The sequence below is a fragment of the Cnephaeus nilssonii genome (genome assembly GCF_951640355.1).
Source record: "Cnephaeus nilssonii genome assembly, chromosome: 13".
Taxonomy (NCBI): Eukaryota; Metazoa; Chordata; class Mammalia; order Chiroptera; family Vespertilionidae; genus Cnephaeus; species Cnephaeus nilssonii.
Window position 1 is genome coordinate 71,121,569 of NC_137084.1, and position 18,919 is coordinate 71,140,487.

Here is an 18,919-nt window from a genome sequence, read left to right on the forward strand (position 1 = left end):
CCTCTCTCCCTTTCATTCTAACAATCAATGGAAAAAAATATCTTCCGGTGAGGATTACAGAAAAATAAATAAATAAAAAACCAAAAAGGGGCCACATAGCAGACCTGACAAGCTCAAGGGGCTAGATGGCAGGCCTGACAAAGTCAGTGACTGAAAGTAACTCACAGGATGATCTGAACGTAATTGTAAACTGGGCAGGCCATGGTGGGTAGTCACATCCCAGGCCTACAGCTTCCTTAGTTTGAAGCTTCTCAGTTATCTTGTTGCCTGAATAGCATCTCTATTTACTTGTAAACGTTAAATGTTAACTATTCTATGCTCACCAACGTAAAAGAAGTTTGTATCTCTCCATTTTCTTTATATCCAATTTTAGAGTTCTCCCCGTTTTGCTTTCTCCCATCTCTTTAATCTACCACCAGTGGATTTCATGTAACTTAGCTTCTCGCCTTTGACTCTAAATGTGTAAAAGTACGTAACTGCCACATTGCCATTCTCAGGAACATTTTCTCAATCCGTTGAGATCTTGCTTCCGGGCATGTCCTCAGTTATTGGTGCAAATAAACTCTTACAAAGTTTTTTTTTTCTATAGGTTTGGATTTTCTTTCATTGACAAAATCAAAATGCACACAAGGCCCAGGCATTTGAAGGCTGTCATATCTACATCTCTTTCTCCTGTAGGCTTCCCCTTATTCTTGTAGTTTATTTTTGAAGAAATAGTTCATTTGTCATGTAGACTTTTCCACATTCTGAGTTTTGCTGATTGTATCCTTCTGGTGGGTGTTCAGTATTTCTTTCTCAGAATAATGTGTCTAAATGCATAAAATAAGATACAGAGGCCTATAATGGAAACCAATTGCATCCATTTATTAAAACTATTGAAAACTCTTTGTGATATGTTAGTATATGTGCATCTTTTCTAAAAAACACACACTTAAATAAGATCTCAGAATGGGTCTTTAACTACCATGATTTTGGAGTAGTGATGAGTGGAAATGATACTTTGAAATTTCAACAACAGCTGTTGTATGATAGGAAAATGTGAGTTCTTTGGTAGCAAAGTCATGGGTACTGCTAGTACTAGTATAGTTCGTTGCTTCCATTTATAACTGAAGGGAATATTACATTTTAGTTAATTGTTGCTGAAAATCAAGATATGTTGCTTCCCCCATCCAAGTTCATAGATTCCCCAGAATATTTTCATGGACCTAGTCCATGAACACCTGTTATAAATCCCATGATCCTCTTTTGCATAAATATTGTGTACTGCCATCACAAGGTACTAGTGTTTGCTTCTCTCTCTTTTTGTTATATGAGGAGCTATTGAGGTTTATTGCCTAGATTCATTATTTTATTAGGGGTTATAAAATGATATTCTATTTCTGTCATTTCATTTTTATTTATTATCCACATTACTTCTATAAAGACAAACTCCCTGTCATTAACTCATTACTCCCATTAACTCATTACCCTGAGATGTAATTTGAATAGGAAGGGCAGGATAAATGTTTGCTTTTTTCCCCCCTTTATTTGACAGTTTTCAAAATAATCTGTTGGTTCTCTAACATCCTCCAAAGATGACCAATGAGTTTTTTTTTTTTTTTAATTTTAAGTATTGTGATTAACTCATGGATTTAACCATATTGGAGGTATTTCAATCCATTGCAATTGTTCTTATTGATGTCAGAATGTCTTTTTGTCATGACTCCACTGCTCTTTGGTAGCTTTCTTGCCACTTGGTGTGACACGGTGTTCCAGGCTTATTTTGTACTTTCCTTGCCCAGGTCTGCAATCTCTCTCTAAGGAGGCCTAGTTCTTTTCAGTAGGAAGTATTATTTAGTTGCTAATTTCTAGGCACAGGAGTGTTCATGATTATTGATGGGTCATTGTTTTGGGGTTTTACAGTGAACAAATAGGAAATATACTTACAAATATATAAAATGTATTATGAGCTCATTTTTTTTAAAAAAATATATTTTTTAACTTAGCCTCTTTTTTACAGAGAGGAAGGGAGAGGGATAGAGAGTTAGAAACATCAGTGAGAGAGAAACATCGATCAGCTGCCTCTTGCTTTATTCCACAGTATATACACACAGTCTTAAAATAATAATACCACCTCCAAAAAAAATAAATTATTGAGTTATTTATGTATTTTAGAGAGAGAGGAAAGGAGAGAGAGAAACATTGATTTGTTGTCCCACTTATTTATGCATTCATCGGTTGACTCTTGTATGTGCTCTGAACGGGATCAAACCCACAACTTTGGGGTATCAAGATGATGCTCTAACCAACTGAGCTTCCCAGCCTGGGTATCACCTCCAAACAATTTAAGATATTTTACATTTCTTACTATTCCTATGGTATATTCTAGTAGGAATGTTCTGTTAAATTAGTTTCTTGAAATCCCATTTTGTTTTACTGCCAACTTAAAATATTCTTAAGTTTATCATTTGTTTTTCATTTCACATGGGGCTTTTAAAAAAATTATGTTTGTTTTATAATTATGTAAAATATTTACATGGCTCAGAAGACAAATTTATGAGACATGGTATATTTAGATATATATGCCTTTTACTTTGCTCTCTTTCCTGACCTATACATAACTTTAAAAACAGTTTTTATCTTTATCTTTTCATTTAAAAATATTAACAAAGACAAATAAATCTTAGTATCTCATATCATTTTCCTCCACATTTGCTTTTTTTTTTTTTTCTTTTTTAAAAATTATATCCTGGCAGTCAGTTTACATGGTGTGTGAAATATTTGCCTTGCTTTTTATAGCTGCACAGTACTCCTTTGTGTTTACTCGGCTAGTTTCCTTCTGTTAACCCTTTAGATTTTCTTTCGTCTTTTACTATTATGAACAGTGCATCACTGAGTAGCCTGTATATACACCTTTCATATTTTTGCCAAAGTATCCACAGAATAGATTCCTAGAAGTAAAATTTAGAAATTGCACTTCCCCTCCCCCCATAAGGACTGTATCGCTTTGCATTCTTGCCAGCAATGGTCAGAAGTACTGCTAAACAGTACTGAACAGTCCATGGATTTCTGTCACTAGTTCCATGGATGCCCGGAGTTGCGAGACCTCAGAGAGCTTTGCTCCTCAAAGTGTGGCCTGTGGACCAGCAGCAGAGGCAACACCCGAGAGCATGTTTGAAATGCAGAATCTCAGGCTTCTCGCCAACCTACTGAATCAGAAGACGCAATTTAACACGATCCTCATACACATTAAGATTTGAGAAGCACTGGTCTAGAGCTATGCTCCGCAGTCCTTTAGCCTCCAGGCATGTGTGGCTGTTTAAATTAAAATGAATTACAGGGACATAGAGTGAAAAATTGAGTTCCTCATTCACACTGGCCACATTTCACATGCTCAATAGCCACTTCTCAGCTGTTTCTGTCACGGCAGTACCTTCTGTGGCACAACACTGGTCCATGGCTACGCTGTCCAATGCGGTAGCCTGTAGCCACATACCACTATTTTACTTTTTAAAAAAAGTATTTTTATTGATTTCAGAGAGGAAGGGAAAGAGAGAGAGAGAGAGAGATCAATGATGAGAGAGAATCATGGATGGATCGGCTGCCTCCTGCACGACCCCTACTGGGGATTGAGCCCGCAACCCAGGCATGTGCCCTGACCGGGAATCAAACCCACGACCTCCTGGTTCACAGGTCGACGCTCAACACTGAGCCACGCCAGCCGGGCCCACTATTTTACTTTAAATTGAAAACACTAAAACTTAACATTTTAAATCCCATTAGCCCTATTTCAAGTGCTTAATTGCTACATAACTAGAAGCTACTGTATTGGTGCACATATTGAACATTCCCACCATCGCGGAAAGTTCTATTGAACAGCTCTGGTCTTCCCAAAAGGCTGGGTGAACCAGAAGAAGGAAGGAGGGAAGATTCATTGGGTGCTTAAGGTGGTAGATATTTTACATAGCTTACATCAATAAACCTTAAACCCACTAAAACAAAACAAAGCAAAACAGAACAAAACAGAGTTTTTGAGAGACTAACTAATGCAGGGGTCCTCAAACTTTTTAAACAGGGGGCCAGTTCACTGTCCCTCAGACCATTGGAGGGCTGGACTATAGTTTAAAAAAAACTATGAACAAATTCCTATGCACACTGCACATATCTTATTTTGAAGTAAAAAAACAAAACGGCAAAAACACCTGCATGTGGCCCGCAGGCCGTAGTTTGAGGATGCCTGAACTAATGTATTCAGCTTCCTAACACTAATAAGAGATGAAGTTACTCTGGTTCAAAGTTTAATGCACTTTCCACTGTGTTTGGAAGGAATACTCCTTTCCCAAAGGCTACCGCTGGGGTGCAATCTCCACCGGCCTTTTACAAAACAAAACAGAAGTAATGCCAACCCCTGTTTTCACTTGCCTGCACCTGTTTCTTTTCTCTCTCATGCTTCAAATTTAAATTTAGACTTTCATTTTTATCTAACTCCCAAGCTCATACTCGTTTTGCTATGAATGCCTTGAGTTCACATCTTAGGGTGTCCTCGCTAAGGGTCCCCTAGCTTACATTTTAACATTATGGCTTCTCAATAATTAATTGCAGCATTTATTCATTCATTCAATCAACATTTACTGAGCACCTACTATGCATAAGATATAACGCAGTGGGAAAAAAGAAAACACAAATTTTCTTTCCTTACATGCCTTCCTTTTAAGGTAATATTTACACATAACTACATTTTCTATAGTTTGAAATTTGGCTCTCTTGGCCACTTTGAGTTTTGAAAATGTCCCAATACATCAGAATGTGAGTTCTTCAAAACTGCTAGCTAGCTACCTATGCTCATTAGAATCAGGCGATACACTGATGGCTACATTTTAGAACCATAGAAATGTAGATATGGAGAGAATATAAAGGTCAGCCAGGCTGCTACTCACTATGTGAAGAAAAGCTACTATTTGCTCTCGAGGTTTCCATCTTGCTTCTAATATGATTTAAAATGCTCCAGTAATAGACACTAGGTAATCTATGTGCTAAATAAGAGGATTTTTCTCAAAATGAATATTTATTGTCAGACTTGTACTAGGATTTTTATAGAAGTGCTGGAAGTTATTCTGTACCCAGTATTTACAGGTGGCAGATGTAATGCATTTAAAAATCTCCCCAAAGAAGCTATGCTCTGTAGAAGTCTACTACTCAATCCTGCCTCCAGCTGACAAGGTGCAATCTAGCAGCACAGATTTATGGAGACATAACGTGAAGAAAAATATATGCTTTGCATCCAAACAATGTATTTTATCAGTCACTTGGGACTCTTTCTTCAAATAAAAGGGAGAGAATAATTCAGTGGTTTGCCATCCTATTGCCTAGTAGACTCATTGAGAGGGCTTTTAAAAATAGGCTGATATTTGAGACCGGTTTGGCTCAGTGGATAGAGCGTCGGCCTGCGTACTGAAAGGTACCAGGTTTGATTCCGGTCAAGGGCATGTACCTTGGTTGTGGGCACATCCCCAGTGGGGGGGGGGGGGTGGTGGTGGTGGTGGTGGTGGTGGTGGTGCAGGAGGCAGCTGATCGATGTTTCTAGCTCTCTATCCTCTCCCTTCCTCTCTGTGAAAAATCAATAAAATATATTTTTTTAAAAAATAGGCTGATATTTGGACCCCATCTCCTGAGAACCTGATTCAGTTGGTTTTTCTTTTTAAGCCCTCAATGATGATTTACTGTACACCCAGGTGAAGGGCTACTGGTCTAACCTGACATTGCAAATGAACAAGAGCTAAACGAAACGCATCAATCCCATCATTTTATGTAAAACTAGTATTTGAATTAGGCAGAAACCGATATTACAGCCTTCCTTCATTCCTGAATCTATCTGGAAATTGTTTTCACATTTCTGGTCTGTGATCAGGGGTCTTTAGGTTTTCTGTAAGAAAGGCAGAGGGAAAATAAAATGCCTTCAATATTTTCTTTTTTTCAATCCTTAAATTCATACAATACCTCCAAATAGTAAAGTAGTCAGAAGGGACCTTACTCAGGTTACCTTCTACCTGTGTGCCTGCCTCTGTCCCAGATGATCCATAGCTCTTGTGTGCTCTGCTTTCTGCTCGCTGATCTCCCCCAGTGTGAAGTCGCCTTGGGAAACATGTCTTGGGGTTGGACCATATCCTGCCTTTGAAGTTCACGTCAGTGGAGGTTCCGTTTGAAGCCCTGTGACAGGATATATCCCATGGTTAGATGCACATTGTTTCTGGCAGCTTCCTTTAGAGAGGGACAGGTTTTGTTAAGGTATAAAGAGTCCCTGGGTTCAGCTCACAGTTCATATGAATGGGACCTTGTGGTGGAATGCTTAAATGTGAAGCTATAAGTAACAAAAATTGTTTTGAGGCCTTTGGTATCTCTCTCTACCAGTCTGTTTTTTCTCTTCTTTCTCCTTTTGTTCAGCCTCCACCCCCTCAACCTCTTCTGCCTGCCTCCTCCCCCTTCCCTCTTGCTCCCGCTCTTCCATTATGGATGAGGTCATTACGATTTGGAGCCAAGAGAAGTGCATTCTGTAACCTTAAATCTCCATACTCAATTTGTGACTCTCCTCTTTTTTTTTTTTTAGAAGATGGCTATACTTTATAGTTGGAGGACAGCTTTCTTAATTGAGCTGTTTTAGAATGCAAATATGAGCTTGCTGGAGGAATTTTGTCCATTTGTGAACAGGGACACACTTATTACTCTCATTTTTATCAAATTTATAATGGTTTTCACGTCCATTATGGGATGTGAAAAACGGTCTAAGTTTGATTAGGTTATTGGACACTTGATTGGCTTTTCCACGACCTGTACTTTGGACAGCCAACTCATCCCCTGATGTCCCCAGAAGCAGTGTAAAACTGGTGGGAGAGAAATCAGGCTAGACTCCTTTCCCGACAGCGAGGAGGGGTGCAACAATCTCTTGAAGAAAGGGTTTACTAATATAAGCTCTGTTATAAAATCATAATGGAGAAGTAAAGAAGGGTATTGGGGGAAGGAGAAAGTGATACAGAAGGTAAGAAGATGTCAACTCTAAGGGATGACCTGACTTATTATCCCAAGACGATGTGCTGTAGTGGGGGCAGCAGATGTTTAATGATCAGAAAATTTGGGCATCAATTCTGCTCCTGTGTGATCTTAGGCAAAACACTTCCCTCTTCTGGGCCACAGTATCTTCACCTAAAAAAATGGGCCACAGCACCGAAGTTCTGCAGTTCTGAGGCTTCCTTCCAGGAGAGGAGATGTTTCCCTAGATCTGATTCTTGGAAGTAAATTTGAACTCCCTCATCTAGTCCTTTAACAGCGAAGGGCCCTGACTTCCTCTGCCTTTTACTAACTGTGGGACTGTGGGTGAGTTTGGAGCCACTCTGAGCCTCATGCTCCCCTCTGTAATAGGAGTGGAGGAAGACTACTGTTCTCAGGGTTGTGATGAGAATTGGTTGAGAATATGTGCTCTGATGCTGCCAGCTGAACCATGAAATACGGGAAAACTGGAACCATGTCCTTGGCCAGGTACCCTTCACCACAGGTTTCCTGAGGGAAGTATGTGACTGGGGACAATGACACTTGTCTCCCAAAATGTACTTTCCCACTCTTGGCTTTGGCTCTACAGGACCATGTGGTGAATTTCTTTTGTCTAGGATAGGGCAGCCTAAAATCCAGAATCAGGGCCTTGTTCAGGAGGAAGTGAGCACGGAGGACCCTGCCAGGGAGAGGGAGAGCATCCCTGGGAACACTCCGGCCTCTGTGGGACCAAGGTCTTAACCCTTTGCTCACCTGGGCATAAAATTTGCTTCCCTAGCCTAATAAAATGTCTGCCCCTGGCCAGTTCCTGCTATTGTTCCTCCCCTGGAAGGGTGGGGCTTTTTAGCTCCTTCCTTTTGAGAGTAAAGAGCAAACAACATGAAGGTATATAACTTTTGAAGAGCTATCTAGCAAAACAAGTAAATTTGAAGATGCTTATGCCCTAAGACTAACAATTCTACTCTTTGATGTATCTTCAAAGCACACGGTCCCTTTAGGCTTCATGGCACAAATAGAAAGTCATTATAATTGTAGGTACACCGCTTGCAGAGGATGGATGCCTTCGGTGGTCCCCAGCAGGCCATCCTGAGTCCTGAGGACACTTTATCTTAGCACATCAGTGACCATTTGCACCAGTTTGCAAAACAAACCCAGAGGGATTTATGAAAGTGACTCTGGTGGTTAGGAAAAGAAGGATTGATGGATGAGAAGGGAACAAGGCAGAGAAGCAGTTAGAAAACTAATATAATGGCCCAGGCCGAAGAGAGACCTGACTGAAAGCAATGTCAGCATGAACGGAAAGTAGAGAATGACGTGAAAGACTCCACACAGCCCAGCACACCATTAGCTCTCGGGAGGAGGTGTTGACATGATATCTGGGTTTCTAGACTAAATGGATGGCTGTGAGGCTACTGACCAGGACAGGAAGACAGGATGAGAAACAGGTTTGGGGCAAGGGGCCAGTAGTGAGTTCCATTTGAGAGCAGTAGAAATTGAGGTGCCTGGAACCTTATGGGAAGGGTGGGGGGACAATGTGAGGCTTGGGACAGGTGGCCTCTAAGGCGTGCCCAGTGAATCTGTGCTTCCTGTGTTGTTGCCCCAGTGATCTCCTCCTCCTGAGTTGCGGGGACGGGAGTGGGGGGGGGGGGGGGGGGAGATAGGAATCTGCGACTTGTTTCTAACCATTAGAACACAATGAAAGTAATGGGATATCATTTCCATGAATATATCACGTAAGGTCATCACTTCCATCATGCTAGGCAATTCTCTCTATTAGTTCTCTTCCTTGCTGGCTCTGATGAAACAAGCTGCCATATACAGAGGCTCGCATGTCAAGGACCTGAGGGTGGCCTCTGGCCAACAACCAGCCAGGAACCGAGGCCCTCAGTGGCTGAGCTTCACCTATGAGCCAGGGGGTCTCCGTTCGATTCCCAGTCAGGGCACATGCCTGGGCTGTGGGCTCGATCCCCAGGGTGGGGTGTGCAGGAGGCAACTGATCAATGTTTCTCTCTCATAGTGGATGTTTTTATCTCTCTCCCTCTCCCATCCTCTCTTTGAAATCAATAAAAATACATATTAAAGAAAATAATGGTGAGGGCTTTTGGTGGGGGCAAGGGCGCAGACTGGAGCAGGCTGGAAGAGGTTGTTGGGGGAAAAAGGAGGACCTATGCAATACTTTCAACAATAGAGATAAAAAAACAAACAAAAAAGGCGCTGTGATTCTAACACGTAGGTAACATTGAAAACCTCTACTTCTAGTTGAAGAAATCAAGACTAGGAGAAGGAAAGGATGAGACTATGCTAAACATTTAATGAATAGGAAGGCCTTAAAACAAGTTAAAACTGAGTTTTTAAAAGTCATACAAACCCACTTCAAATAGTGTATCACAGAGCTAAGTAATCAAAATGATTTCTAAATGGGTGGACAATAAAATGGGGAAATAGTATTTTTGTGATAATGAGGGAGATCAGAAATGTAAAAGAGAATAAAATCTCAAAATTCAACACTTTTATACATGGCCATGGACAACAGTGCGGTGATGGTGGGGGAGAGGAGTGGGTGGAGGTAGAAAAGGGCATAGAGGGGATAAATGGTGATGAGAGAAAAAATCCAACACTTTAATTTTTGTACATATGAAGTAGGCAATAAGATGAAATAATGACAAAACAGGAATAACTAGCATTTCCCTTTTCGTTGAGCACTAAAGTGTATGTTGTATGTTGTGTGTTGTGCATGTTTGTGTCAGAGGTATAACTTACTTGCATGCTATTCAGATTTCCTTCTTTGTTTTCTAGGAATATTTTGAAAACAATTGCCCTGGGTCAGATGTTGTCCTTGTGTATATGTGGAACAGCCATCACCAGCCAGTATTTGGCAGAAAAATACAAAGTGAACACCCCCATGCTTCAGAGCTTTATCAACTATTGCTTGCTGTTTCTAGTTTATACAGTGATGCTGGCATTTCAATCAGGTATGCCGAGTGTGGGAATTCACTTTTTTCAAAGACCTATCGTCATTAAAATGTGTGGTTTTTAGGCATTTAAAAAATGAAACATGAGGCAAAAGTAAGAACAGGAAAAACTGTTGCTGCCTTTATAAGAGTCATTAGAAAAGTCTGACACCTCTGAATTCTGTGAAAGTACTGATTAGAGATTCATGCATAATCTCTGGCATTGTTGATTAAAATAAGTAGCACCAAACTGGAACAGTAGAAGTTGTCAGAAAAATTAAAAGTGTAAATGCTATTACAAGTTAGGTTGATAAGATTAAGAGACAGTTTTAAAAACACTTCAACAACGAGATACCATCTCACACCTGTCAGAATGGCTATCATCAACAAATCAACAAACGACAAGTGCTAGCGAGGATGTGGAGAAAAAGGAACCCTCGTGCACTGCTGGTGGGAATGCAGACTGGTGCAGCCTCGGTGGAAGATACTATGGAGTTTCCTCAAAAAGTTAAAAATGGAACTCCGATTTGACCCAGTAATTCCACTTCTAGTACTATATCCCAAGAAATCAGAAATACCAATCAGAAAGAATATATACATCCCTATGTTCATAGCAGCACAATTTACAATAGCTAATATTTGGAAACAACCTAAGTGCCCATCAGCAGGTGAGTGGATTAAAAAATGGTGGTACATCTACACAATAGAATATTACACCGCTATAAAAAAGAAGGAACTTTTAGCATTTGCAACAGCATGGATGGAACTGGAGAGCATTATGCTAAGCGAAATAAGCCAATCGGAGAAAGATAAGTATCACATGATCCCACTCCTATGTGAGATATAATGATCAACATAATTTGATGAACAAGAATAGATCCAGAGACAAATGGCAGGGGAGGGGTGATTAGAGAGCAACCAAAGGACTTGTATGCATGCATATTAGCATAACCAATGGACACAGACACTGAGGAGGTGGGAATGGCTTGAGCAGGGGAGGGTCAATTGGGGAAAAAGGAGACATCTGTAAAACTTTAGACAATAAAAAAAAAAAATCTAAAAAAACCCCAAACACTTCAAGTCAAGAACCTCACTCTTCAAAGGCTGTATATGCAGCTAAGTGGAGAATGCTAAATGGAGCATCAATTGCATGTAGATCAAATCTATGTTATGAGAGAAACAAAGACAGGGAATTGGCAAGGAATTAACATCTTTATCACTGGCTGGTTAAGTTGTTTTAGAATCATTACAGAGTTACCATTTCTCACTAGCTACACAAAAAATGGGAAAAAACTAGGTTCTGACAAACATTTTTGTGCCAGACATAATTTTAATTGCTTGACTCATTTAGGTTTGATATAAACTCATTAAAGACTCCCAACAAGTCAAGTGAGTATTACTACTATCCCCACTTTACAGATGATCAAACTGTGAGGCATGTAGTACTTACATAACTTGCTCTAAGACTTGCTCTAAGTCTAAGTCATATAGGTAGTAACTGGTGGAGCCAGGATTCCAAGCTAGGCAGCCAGCACCTTCCTGCCCCTGCCCGCAGAACCCATGCTCTCACCACCAATCCGTATTAGGGGCTCCTAGTCATGCTAAGACGATTCTTCCCACAAGAAAGAGCATGGCATTATAAAATAAATTAAGTGAGATTGAATTTAGGAATGTGAGGATAATGGGTAACTCAACCAAATCAATTGGGCGGTTGCAGTACTTTTGTTTTCATCATATTTAAAACACATAATAAAAGTACCATAATAAAAGCAGATTTGCTAATCCTCTTTTTAAAAATTTACTTATTTTTAAAATTGATTTGAGAGAGAGAGAGAGAGAGAGAGAGAGAGAGAGAGAGAGAGAAACATTGATGTGAGAGAGAAATATAGGCCAGCTGCCTCCTGCACACCCCCTATTGGGGATTGAGTCTGTAACCTGGGTGACCTTTTAGTGCATAGGATGACACTCAACCAACTGAGCCACACTGGCCAGGGTGCTAATCCTCTTTTAATATGAACCTTAAAGCATCAATGGTATTCCTATGTGTCAGGATAAAAACCTTATTTTGAAAGAAAATAGAAACCAGTGATAGGAGTGGGGAAACCATCTGAAAGGTAATGTACCAAATTTGGCAAGAGCTTTAGGAGTTGGAAATAGAACTGGTATTAGTACATGGCTAATAGGGATGTTGCTCTTCTCTGTAAGCACTGGCCTTTAGTAAGTCAGTGTGATTCATAAACACAGCAATACGATCTCCCTAAGGGATGGATGTTAGGTACCTTCCGTACCATCTCGTGTCGAGGAAGACTAACTATGCTTTCAGGATTTTCTTGTAAATTGGGTTTTAATGATAATTACCTGGCTGTGATTCTCACTACCTTTATTTCCTTGTAGGTTATCTTATAATAAGTCTTCCAATCTATGTTCCAACTCTGCTGTCCTGTGATGCTAGATTCTCCAAAGAAACGAATCATAGTTAACTTGAATAAATAGAATTTGGTGAATAAAAGGTGTTTCTTTAATGGTGCCACTAAGTCTTTTTTCCAAACGTATAACTGACATACTTTTCTCTTGAAAGAACATCTCTCTTTTTTTTTAATTTTATTTTTTTGAAAGCACATCTCTTTTTAAATAATGACCATGCAGAGTTTCCTTTGAAGAAGCCCATAAATGGTGGTTACATAGCCAATCTATATATATAAATGCCTAATATGCAAAGTGTCCCCTCGGGAGTTTGACCGACTGAGAGTTCAATCGCTTGCTATGATGTGCACTGACCACCAAGGGGCGGCGTGGAATGAAGGAAGGACCCGGGCTTGCAGCCGGCAGCTGGGGAAGGGAAGCCCCAGCCAGCAGCCAGCAGCTGCTAGGGACCCTACCCATGCACGGATTTTGTGCACTGGGCCTCTAGTGAATTAATAAGAAAACATTGCATTTCTTAGGATAATTGATAGCTTGTCAGGAATGGCAACATCCAAACCTGTTTTAGATATTATATTTCTGTCACAAGGAGGAAGGGAATTTAACCACTTTTCTCTACTTAGTTTCTCTCTGGTGTTTTCATTGAACAATTGGTCTGTGATGACACCTTAGCTGGGTCTCATACTAGAAAAATTTGATTCTGCTGACCTGTTGTAGGAATTTGTAGGAGCTATTGTACGCATTAGGAGGGGCCACTTCAAAAATACACAGTAAATATAAATAAACATGCACGGCTTCATTTTCAAGTAACATGTACTAACCCAGATTTCTTTCAACCAGGCCCCGACAGCCTTTTACACATCTTGAAAAGAAAATGGTGGAAGTACATCCTGCTGGGACTAGCAGACGTGGAAGCGAATTACCTGATTGTCAGAGCGTACCAGTACACGACTCTCACCAGCGTCCAGGTGAGAGGGCGTCCTCTGACCAATTTGGATTATACAGTTTCAAGAGAAGAATCTGAACTCACATGTGTTAACCTAATTTTGTGGCAAACCTGTTCACTCAAAGAAAACCTAAGCACAGGTGGATGCTATCTGTTTTCAGAGGAGCATATGTGCTGATGAGTAAGCATCTGGGAATTAGGGAACATGTACATAAGTTAATGAGTTCCCAAACTGCAAATGCTGTAGCATATTAGAACAGTGTCTTCCCAAATAAGCATAAATATTTAGTTGGCAACCGATGCTGTGATGTTGACGAGAGCTCTGCTTTATATGTTGCTCACACCCGGCATATAAAGTGGCTGTACATTTGTGCTACAGAAAAGTGGGAGGTTTGCAAGTAGGTATTCAAACAAAGGAGCGATTGGACGAAACCTGCTAGACATCTTGGGTAGAGATGGTAGCCAAAGGCAAAGTTTGTGTCCTTATTCATTTATTAGGTTTTTGCTTGATTGAAAGAAATATGTTCCTATGTAGCAGGATTTTTTAGCTGGTGGAGTTGAGTTAGACCGGTTCAGTTGCCTTTTTAAAATTGAATTTATTGGGTGTGTGTGAATCTAATGAACAAAATAAACTGACAAAGAAAATAAAAACAGAGGCATGGATACATGGAACAGACTGACAGCTGTCCGAGAGGAGGAGGATGGGGGGCTGGATGAAAGAAGGTGAAGAGATTTAAGCAAAGAACATATGGGAAAGGGGGTGGGGGTCGGTAGAGGTGAGCAAAGGGGGTTATAAATGGGGATGGAAAGAGACTAAGTGCTAGTATTACCAGAATGCATTTTATTAAATGCTCTCTTTTCTGTCACATGGTGCTAAGCACGGTCCACAGCAGACCTCTTGGTTTTTGACTGGCATGAGCTTCAAAGCCCCGATAGAAACTATTTGTTGTCAGACATTATAGGAGGTACATGGAAAACCCCAGAATTTCATAAAAATTAAAACCAGAAGTTAGTTTCCTAGAGGATGAAGTTCATCACAAATAGTATTAACTGTACTTTAAACAATGGGCAGGGAGAATGTAGAAAATAGCATTTTTTAGTCACATCTACCCTCATAATCTCACACATAATTCAATTACTTGACTACAATTTCCAGAAACTTTGATCTCTGACTAATAATAATGAGAAGATTTGAATTGGTGCAAGGTCTAAACACAAAGGTGTGTTAAAACACTTGCACTGGGGTTTTTGTGACTGAAGTTCATGCCTTATACTACCCAAAATGTCTTGTAGCCTCTTAGAAAAACCGAAGCATTTGGTTGTCAAGAGTTATGTACTTAGGGCTCCAGCAAGGGGTATATTTTTATTTTATTTTCCCCATCACCATTTATTTACTTTTATTTTTAAAAATATATTTTTATTGATTTCAGGGAGGAAGGGAGAGGGAGAGAGAGATAGAAACATCAATGATGAAAGAGAATCATTGGTTGGCTGCCTCCTGCATGCCCCCTGCTGGGGATTGAGCCCGCAACCCCGGCATGTGCCCTGACCGGGAATTGAACCGTGACCTTCTGATTCATTGACTGATGATCAACCACTGAACCACGCTGGCCGGGCTAACTCAATGTTATACTTACGCCTTCCCTGCCCCCTCAGGGTCTTACTTAGTACCGTGCTTTCTATGCCTGCACAATAATTTATAAAGATTAAATTAAAATAGGGGGACTCTTGGAACTGAAAGCATCAGAGTCACAAACAATACATTTTGAAAAGGAGGTTCCCTGTAGATAAATGGCTGGATGTGATAGGTATAAGATAAGAAGTCCTGGAGTTTGGGAGTTGGAAGAGACTTGTGAGATCATTTGGTCTGACCTCTTCATGTCGTATTTTGGCTTAGAGGGTGACTGGTTGTAACTCACACAGTTGGTGGGGGACCCGGGGAGTCTGGAACTCTTACCATGACCTAGGCCAGTGGTCGGCAAACCGCGGCTCGCGAGCCACATGCGGCTCTTTGGCCCCTTGAGTGTGGCTCTTCCACAAAATACCACGGCCTGGGCGAGTCTATTTTGAAGAAGTGGCATTAGAAGAAGTTGAAGTTTAAAAAATTTGGCTCTCAAAAGAAATTTCAATCGTTGTACTGTTGATATTTGGCTCTGTTGACTAATGAGTTTGCCGACCACTGACCTAGGCAGTTTCCTTTATATGGCCACTCACTGCCCACTAAAATGGTTAAAAATAGAGCAAATTTAAGTTTGATTTTTAAGATACGATTCTTAAGGACAGGGAGTCTTCTGTGAGAGTTTTTAGAGTGACTTTTTCTTTTTTGCTTAAGGAATGTAGTTGAGACTTTAAGTCATTACGGCCAGATTCTGCCGTGTCTTCTGGGACAGGCTATTATCATTTGCATCGTTTAAGGCTTTGTTATCCAGGCAGGCTCGATAAAGCACTTAGGAGATTAGAGTTCTGCAGCTGGAATAAATAACAAGGCAAGGTGCCCATTCCTGCACCGGCATCCGACTCCAGGAATGACACTGCAGTGAAAGACGATTAGCCAGCAACTGTGGGCAGGATCTAACAGGCTGCTGCTGGAGATTTAGGGGCCTGCCTAGTCCAAGATTAAACAGACATAGAATCCAGGACCAAGTTAAAAACAAGAAGGTATGCAAAAAACAGCAGATTGAAGAATATTATAAGGACTATCTTTTACCCTTGAATTTTCGAAATTTGTGAACTGAGTGAATGAAATCTCTATTTTTCCTTTATCTTACAAGTGATTTTGGGTTTGCTATAATTTTGTCACTCTTAATCCCCCTGCTTTTCAGACTGGCAATAGTAGGGTGTAGAAAATATTTTCTGGACCCAGGATCAACAGGTGATGACAAGCAAGAGTATTTGCTCTGAGCAGGTGTTTGTCTGACAAAGTGAGGTTGGACTCTGTCAGGGAGATGGTGTCTTCTTGCTTTCTCATAATAACCAGTACTTTTTTTGTAGCTCTTACCCCAATGGCAGCTAAATATCTGGCTGTGTGGTTATTTATGCCACGTCTGTCTAGCCCTGTGTGTGCTACTGAGGGCAGGGCTGGGGGCTCTTTTTCTCTACATTCCAGCTCCTCTCAGTGTTTTCCATGCTGAAATATTTGTTGACTGAGGGAATGGGTACATGCAGGAAGGAAAGTTTGCTTATGGAGCTTAAGGATAACACACAGGAGGGAGTATAGAGGTAATTTGCACAGGCCCTTGGGCGGAATTCCTGGGTTGAGCCACTATCTCTCAGACTTTTGTTTGTTTGTTAATCCTCACATGAGGATATTTTTTTCCATTGATTTTTAGAGAGAGTAGAGGGGAGGGAAGGGAGGGTGGGGAGATAGAAATACAGGGAAACATCAATCTGAGAGAAGCACATTGATTGGTTGCCTCCCATATGTGCCCCAACCAACCCACCAGGAACCAGGGATTGAACTCTCAACACAGGTACGTGTCCTTGACTGGGAATTGAACCTGCAACCCTTTGGTCTGTAGTCCGACACTGTAACCACAGAGCTGGCCAGGGCTATATCTCTTTGACTTTTATTTTATTTATTACTAGAGGCCCGGTGCACGAAATTCGTGCACGAGGGGAAGGTTGTCCCTCAGCCCAGCCTGCACCCTCTCCAATCTGGGACCCCTCGAGGGACTGCTGGCTCCCAACCACTCGCCTGCCTGCCAGCCTGATCACCCCCTAACCACTCCCCTGCCAGCCTGATCGACGCCTAACTGCTCCCCTGCCGGCCCAATTGCTCCTAACTGCCCTCCCCTGCCAGCCTGGTCACCCCTAACTGTCCTCCCTGCAGGCCTGGTCACCCCAACTGCCCTCCCCTGCTGGCCCGGTCACCCCTAACTGCCCTCCCTTGCCAGCCTCATCGCCCCTAACTGCCCTCCCCTGCCAGCCTGGTTGCCCCCAACTGCCCTCCCCTGAAGGCCTGGTCCCTCCCAACTGCCCTCTCCTGCCAGCCATCTTGTGGTGGCCATCTTTGACCACATGGGGGTGGCCATCTTGTGTGTTGGAGTGACGGTCAATTTGCTTATTACCTCTTTATTATATAGGATTATTATTATTATTTTTTAAATGGTATTATGGTAGGCAGCACTCAAAGGGCACTATATACTGTTTTTTCTCTCCTTTTTTTTTTTGGTAAATATATTTTTATTGATTTCAGAGAGGAAGGGAGAGGGAGAGAGAGATGGAAACATCAATGATGAGAGAGAATCATCGTTTGGCAGCCTCCTGCACACCCACACTGGGGATCGAACCTGCAACACGGGTATGTGCCCTGACTGGCAATCAAACCGTGGTCTCCTGGTTCATAGTCAATGCTCAACCACTGAGCCATGCCGACCAAGCATAATTGCTAACTTTTATTATTATTATCACCTATCTCTTAGCTAATGAGAGGTGTTTTAACCTTTTGCACTCGGATGTCGAGTGTGACTTGACACGGTTAGCATCGGTAGCAGCTCTTTTTATACTCTTTGAATGTATCAATAATTTGAAATATAAAAAAATCCAAATAAATAAGTTTGTATGAAAAGAAACTCCAGTTTTTTATTCTACTGCCTTGCTTTGTAAAATCTGGGGTATTTAAAAAATTAAATCCCGAGTAGAATAAAGGAATCGAGAAAAAAGCAAGCGAGTGCAAAGGGTTAAGCTGTCTGTTTCTCTTTCCATGCAGCTTTTGGATTGCTTTGGAATTCCTGTGTTGATGGCTCTCTCCTGGTTCATTCTTTACGCAAGATACAGAGTGATCCATTTTGTTGCCGTGGCTGTCTGTCTGCTGGGCGTCGGAACTATGGTTGGTGCAGACATATTATCAGGGAGGGAAGACAATTCAGGTAAGACTGTGTGACTTCTTTCTGGTTCAGTCCCAGAGAAAAGTGTTGCTTAGTTTTTCACTTTTATTTTTTAAATATACAGTACAATGCAGGAAACATGTCCTGGTTAACTATCTTTTCAATTTTATTTTCACATTTACTTGCTTCTGGTATAGTAACCATTTCCACAAAGCACTCTATGCTCCTACCTGCCCACAGTTCTTGTTCCTTTTTGTCACACTGGTTTTGTTTCGTTTCATGAAATAAATTTCTTTATATATTTGCAATCTTCTTCTGGTCCATACATTTGGATTAGTTATTAGAAAATATAATGTAGATTTTTTTTTTTAAAATCAAATAGAGACTTTGTGTTGACTCTGTTGATGAAAATACTTTGATATTCTTTGGGTCAAGGTTCAGACGATTGATGGTGTAAATCTCAATAAGGTCTATGAGTTCACCCAATCTACAAGTGACTTCAATATCTCCATTAAGAGAGAAATGACCTTGTTTACCTACCTTCCTTATCATTTTAAATTAATTCCCTTCAATAAATTCCATTATTTCTCATGTCATAGAATAATTTTCTGAGACCTCACATTAAGGCATATACCACAGTCTGTTAGTCTCTTGAACAGTCAAAATATGAAAAATCACAGCAGAATTGTGCCAGAAAGTAAGAAGATCAAGAGTCTTTAAACTTCTAGAAATCAGGGTTCCTTCTTCCTTAAAAT

At 40.8% G+C, this 18,919-nt stretch overlaps 1 protein-coding gene across 1 annotated transcript in view; it reads left to right on the forward strand.

Moving 5' to 3' along the window:
* The window catches only part of SLC35F2 (solute carrier family 35 member F2), a 40,300-nt gene that overhangs the window by 12,709 nt on the left and 8,672 nt on the right, over window positions 1-18,919 (forward strand). The window contains exons 2-4 of the mRNA XM_079789424.1: window positions 9,817-9,992; window positions 13,233-13,360; window positions 18,047-18,206. Of these exons, the coding sequence (XP_079645550.1) occupies window positions 9,817-9,992; window positions 13,233-13,360; window positions 18,047-18,206 (464 nt within the window). The remainder of the gene's footprint in view (window positions 1-9,816; window positions 9,993-13,232; window positions 13,361-18,046; window positions 18,207-18,919) is intronic.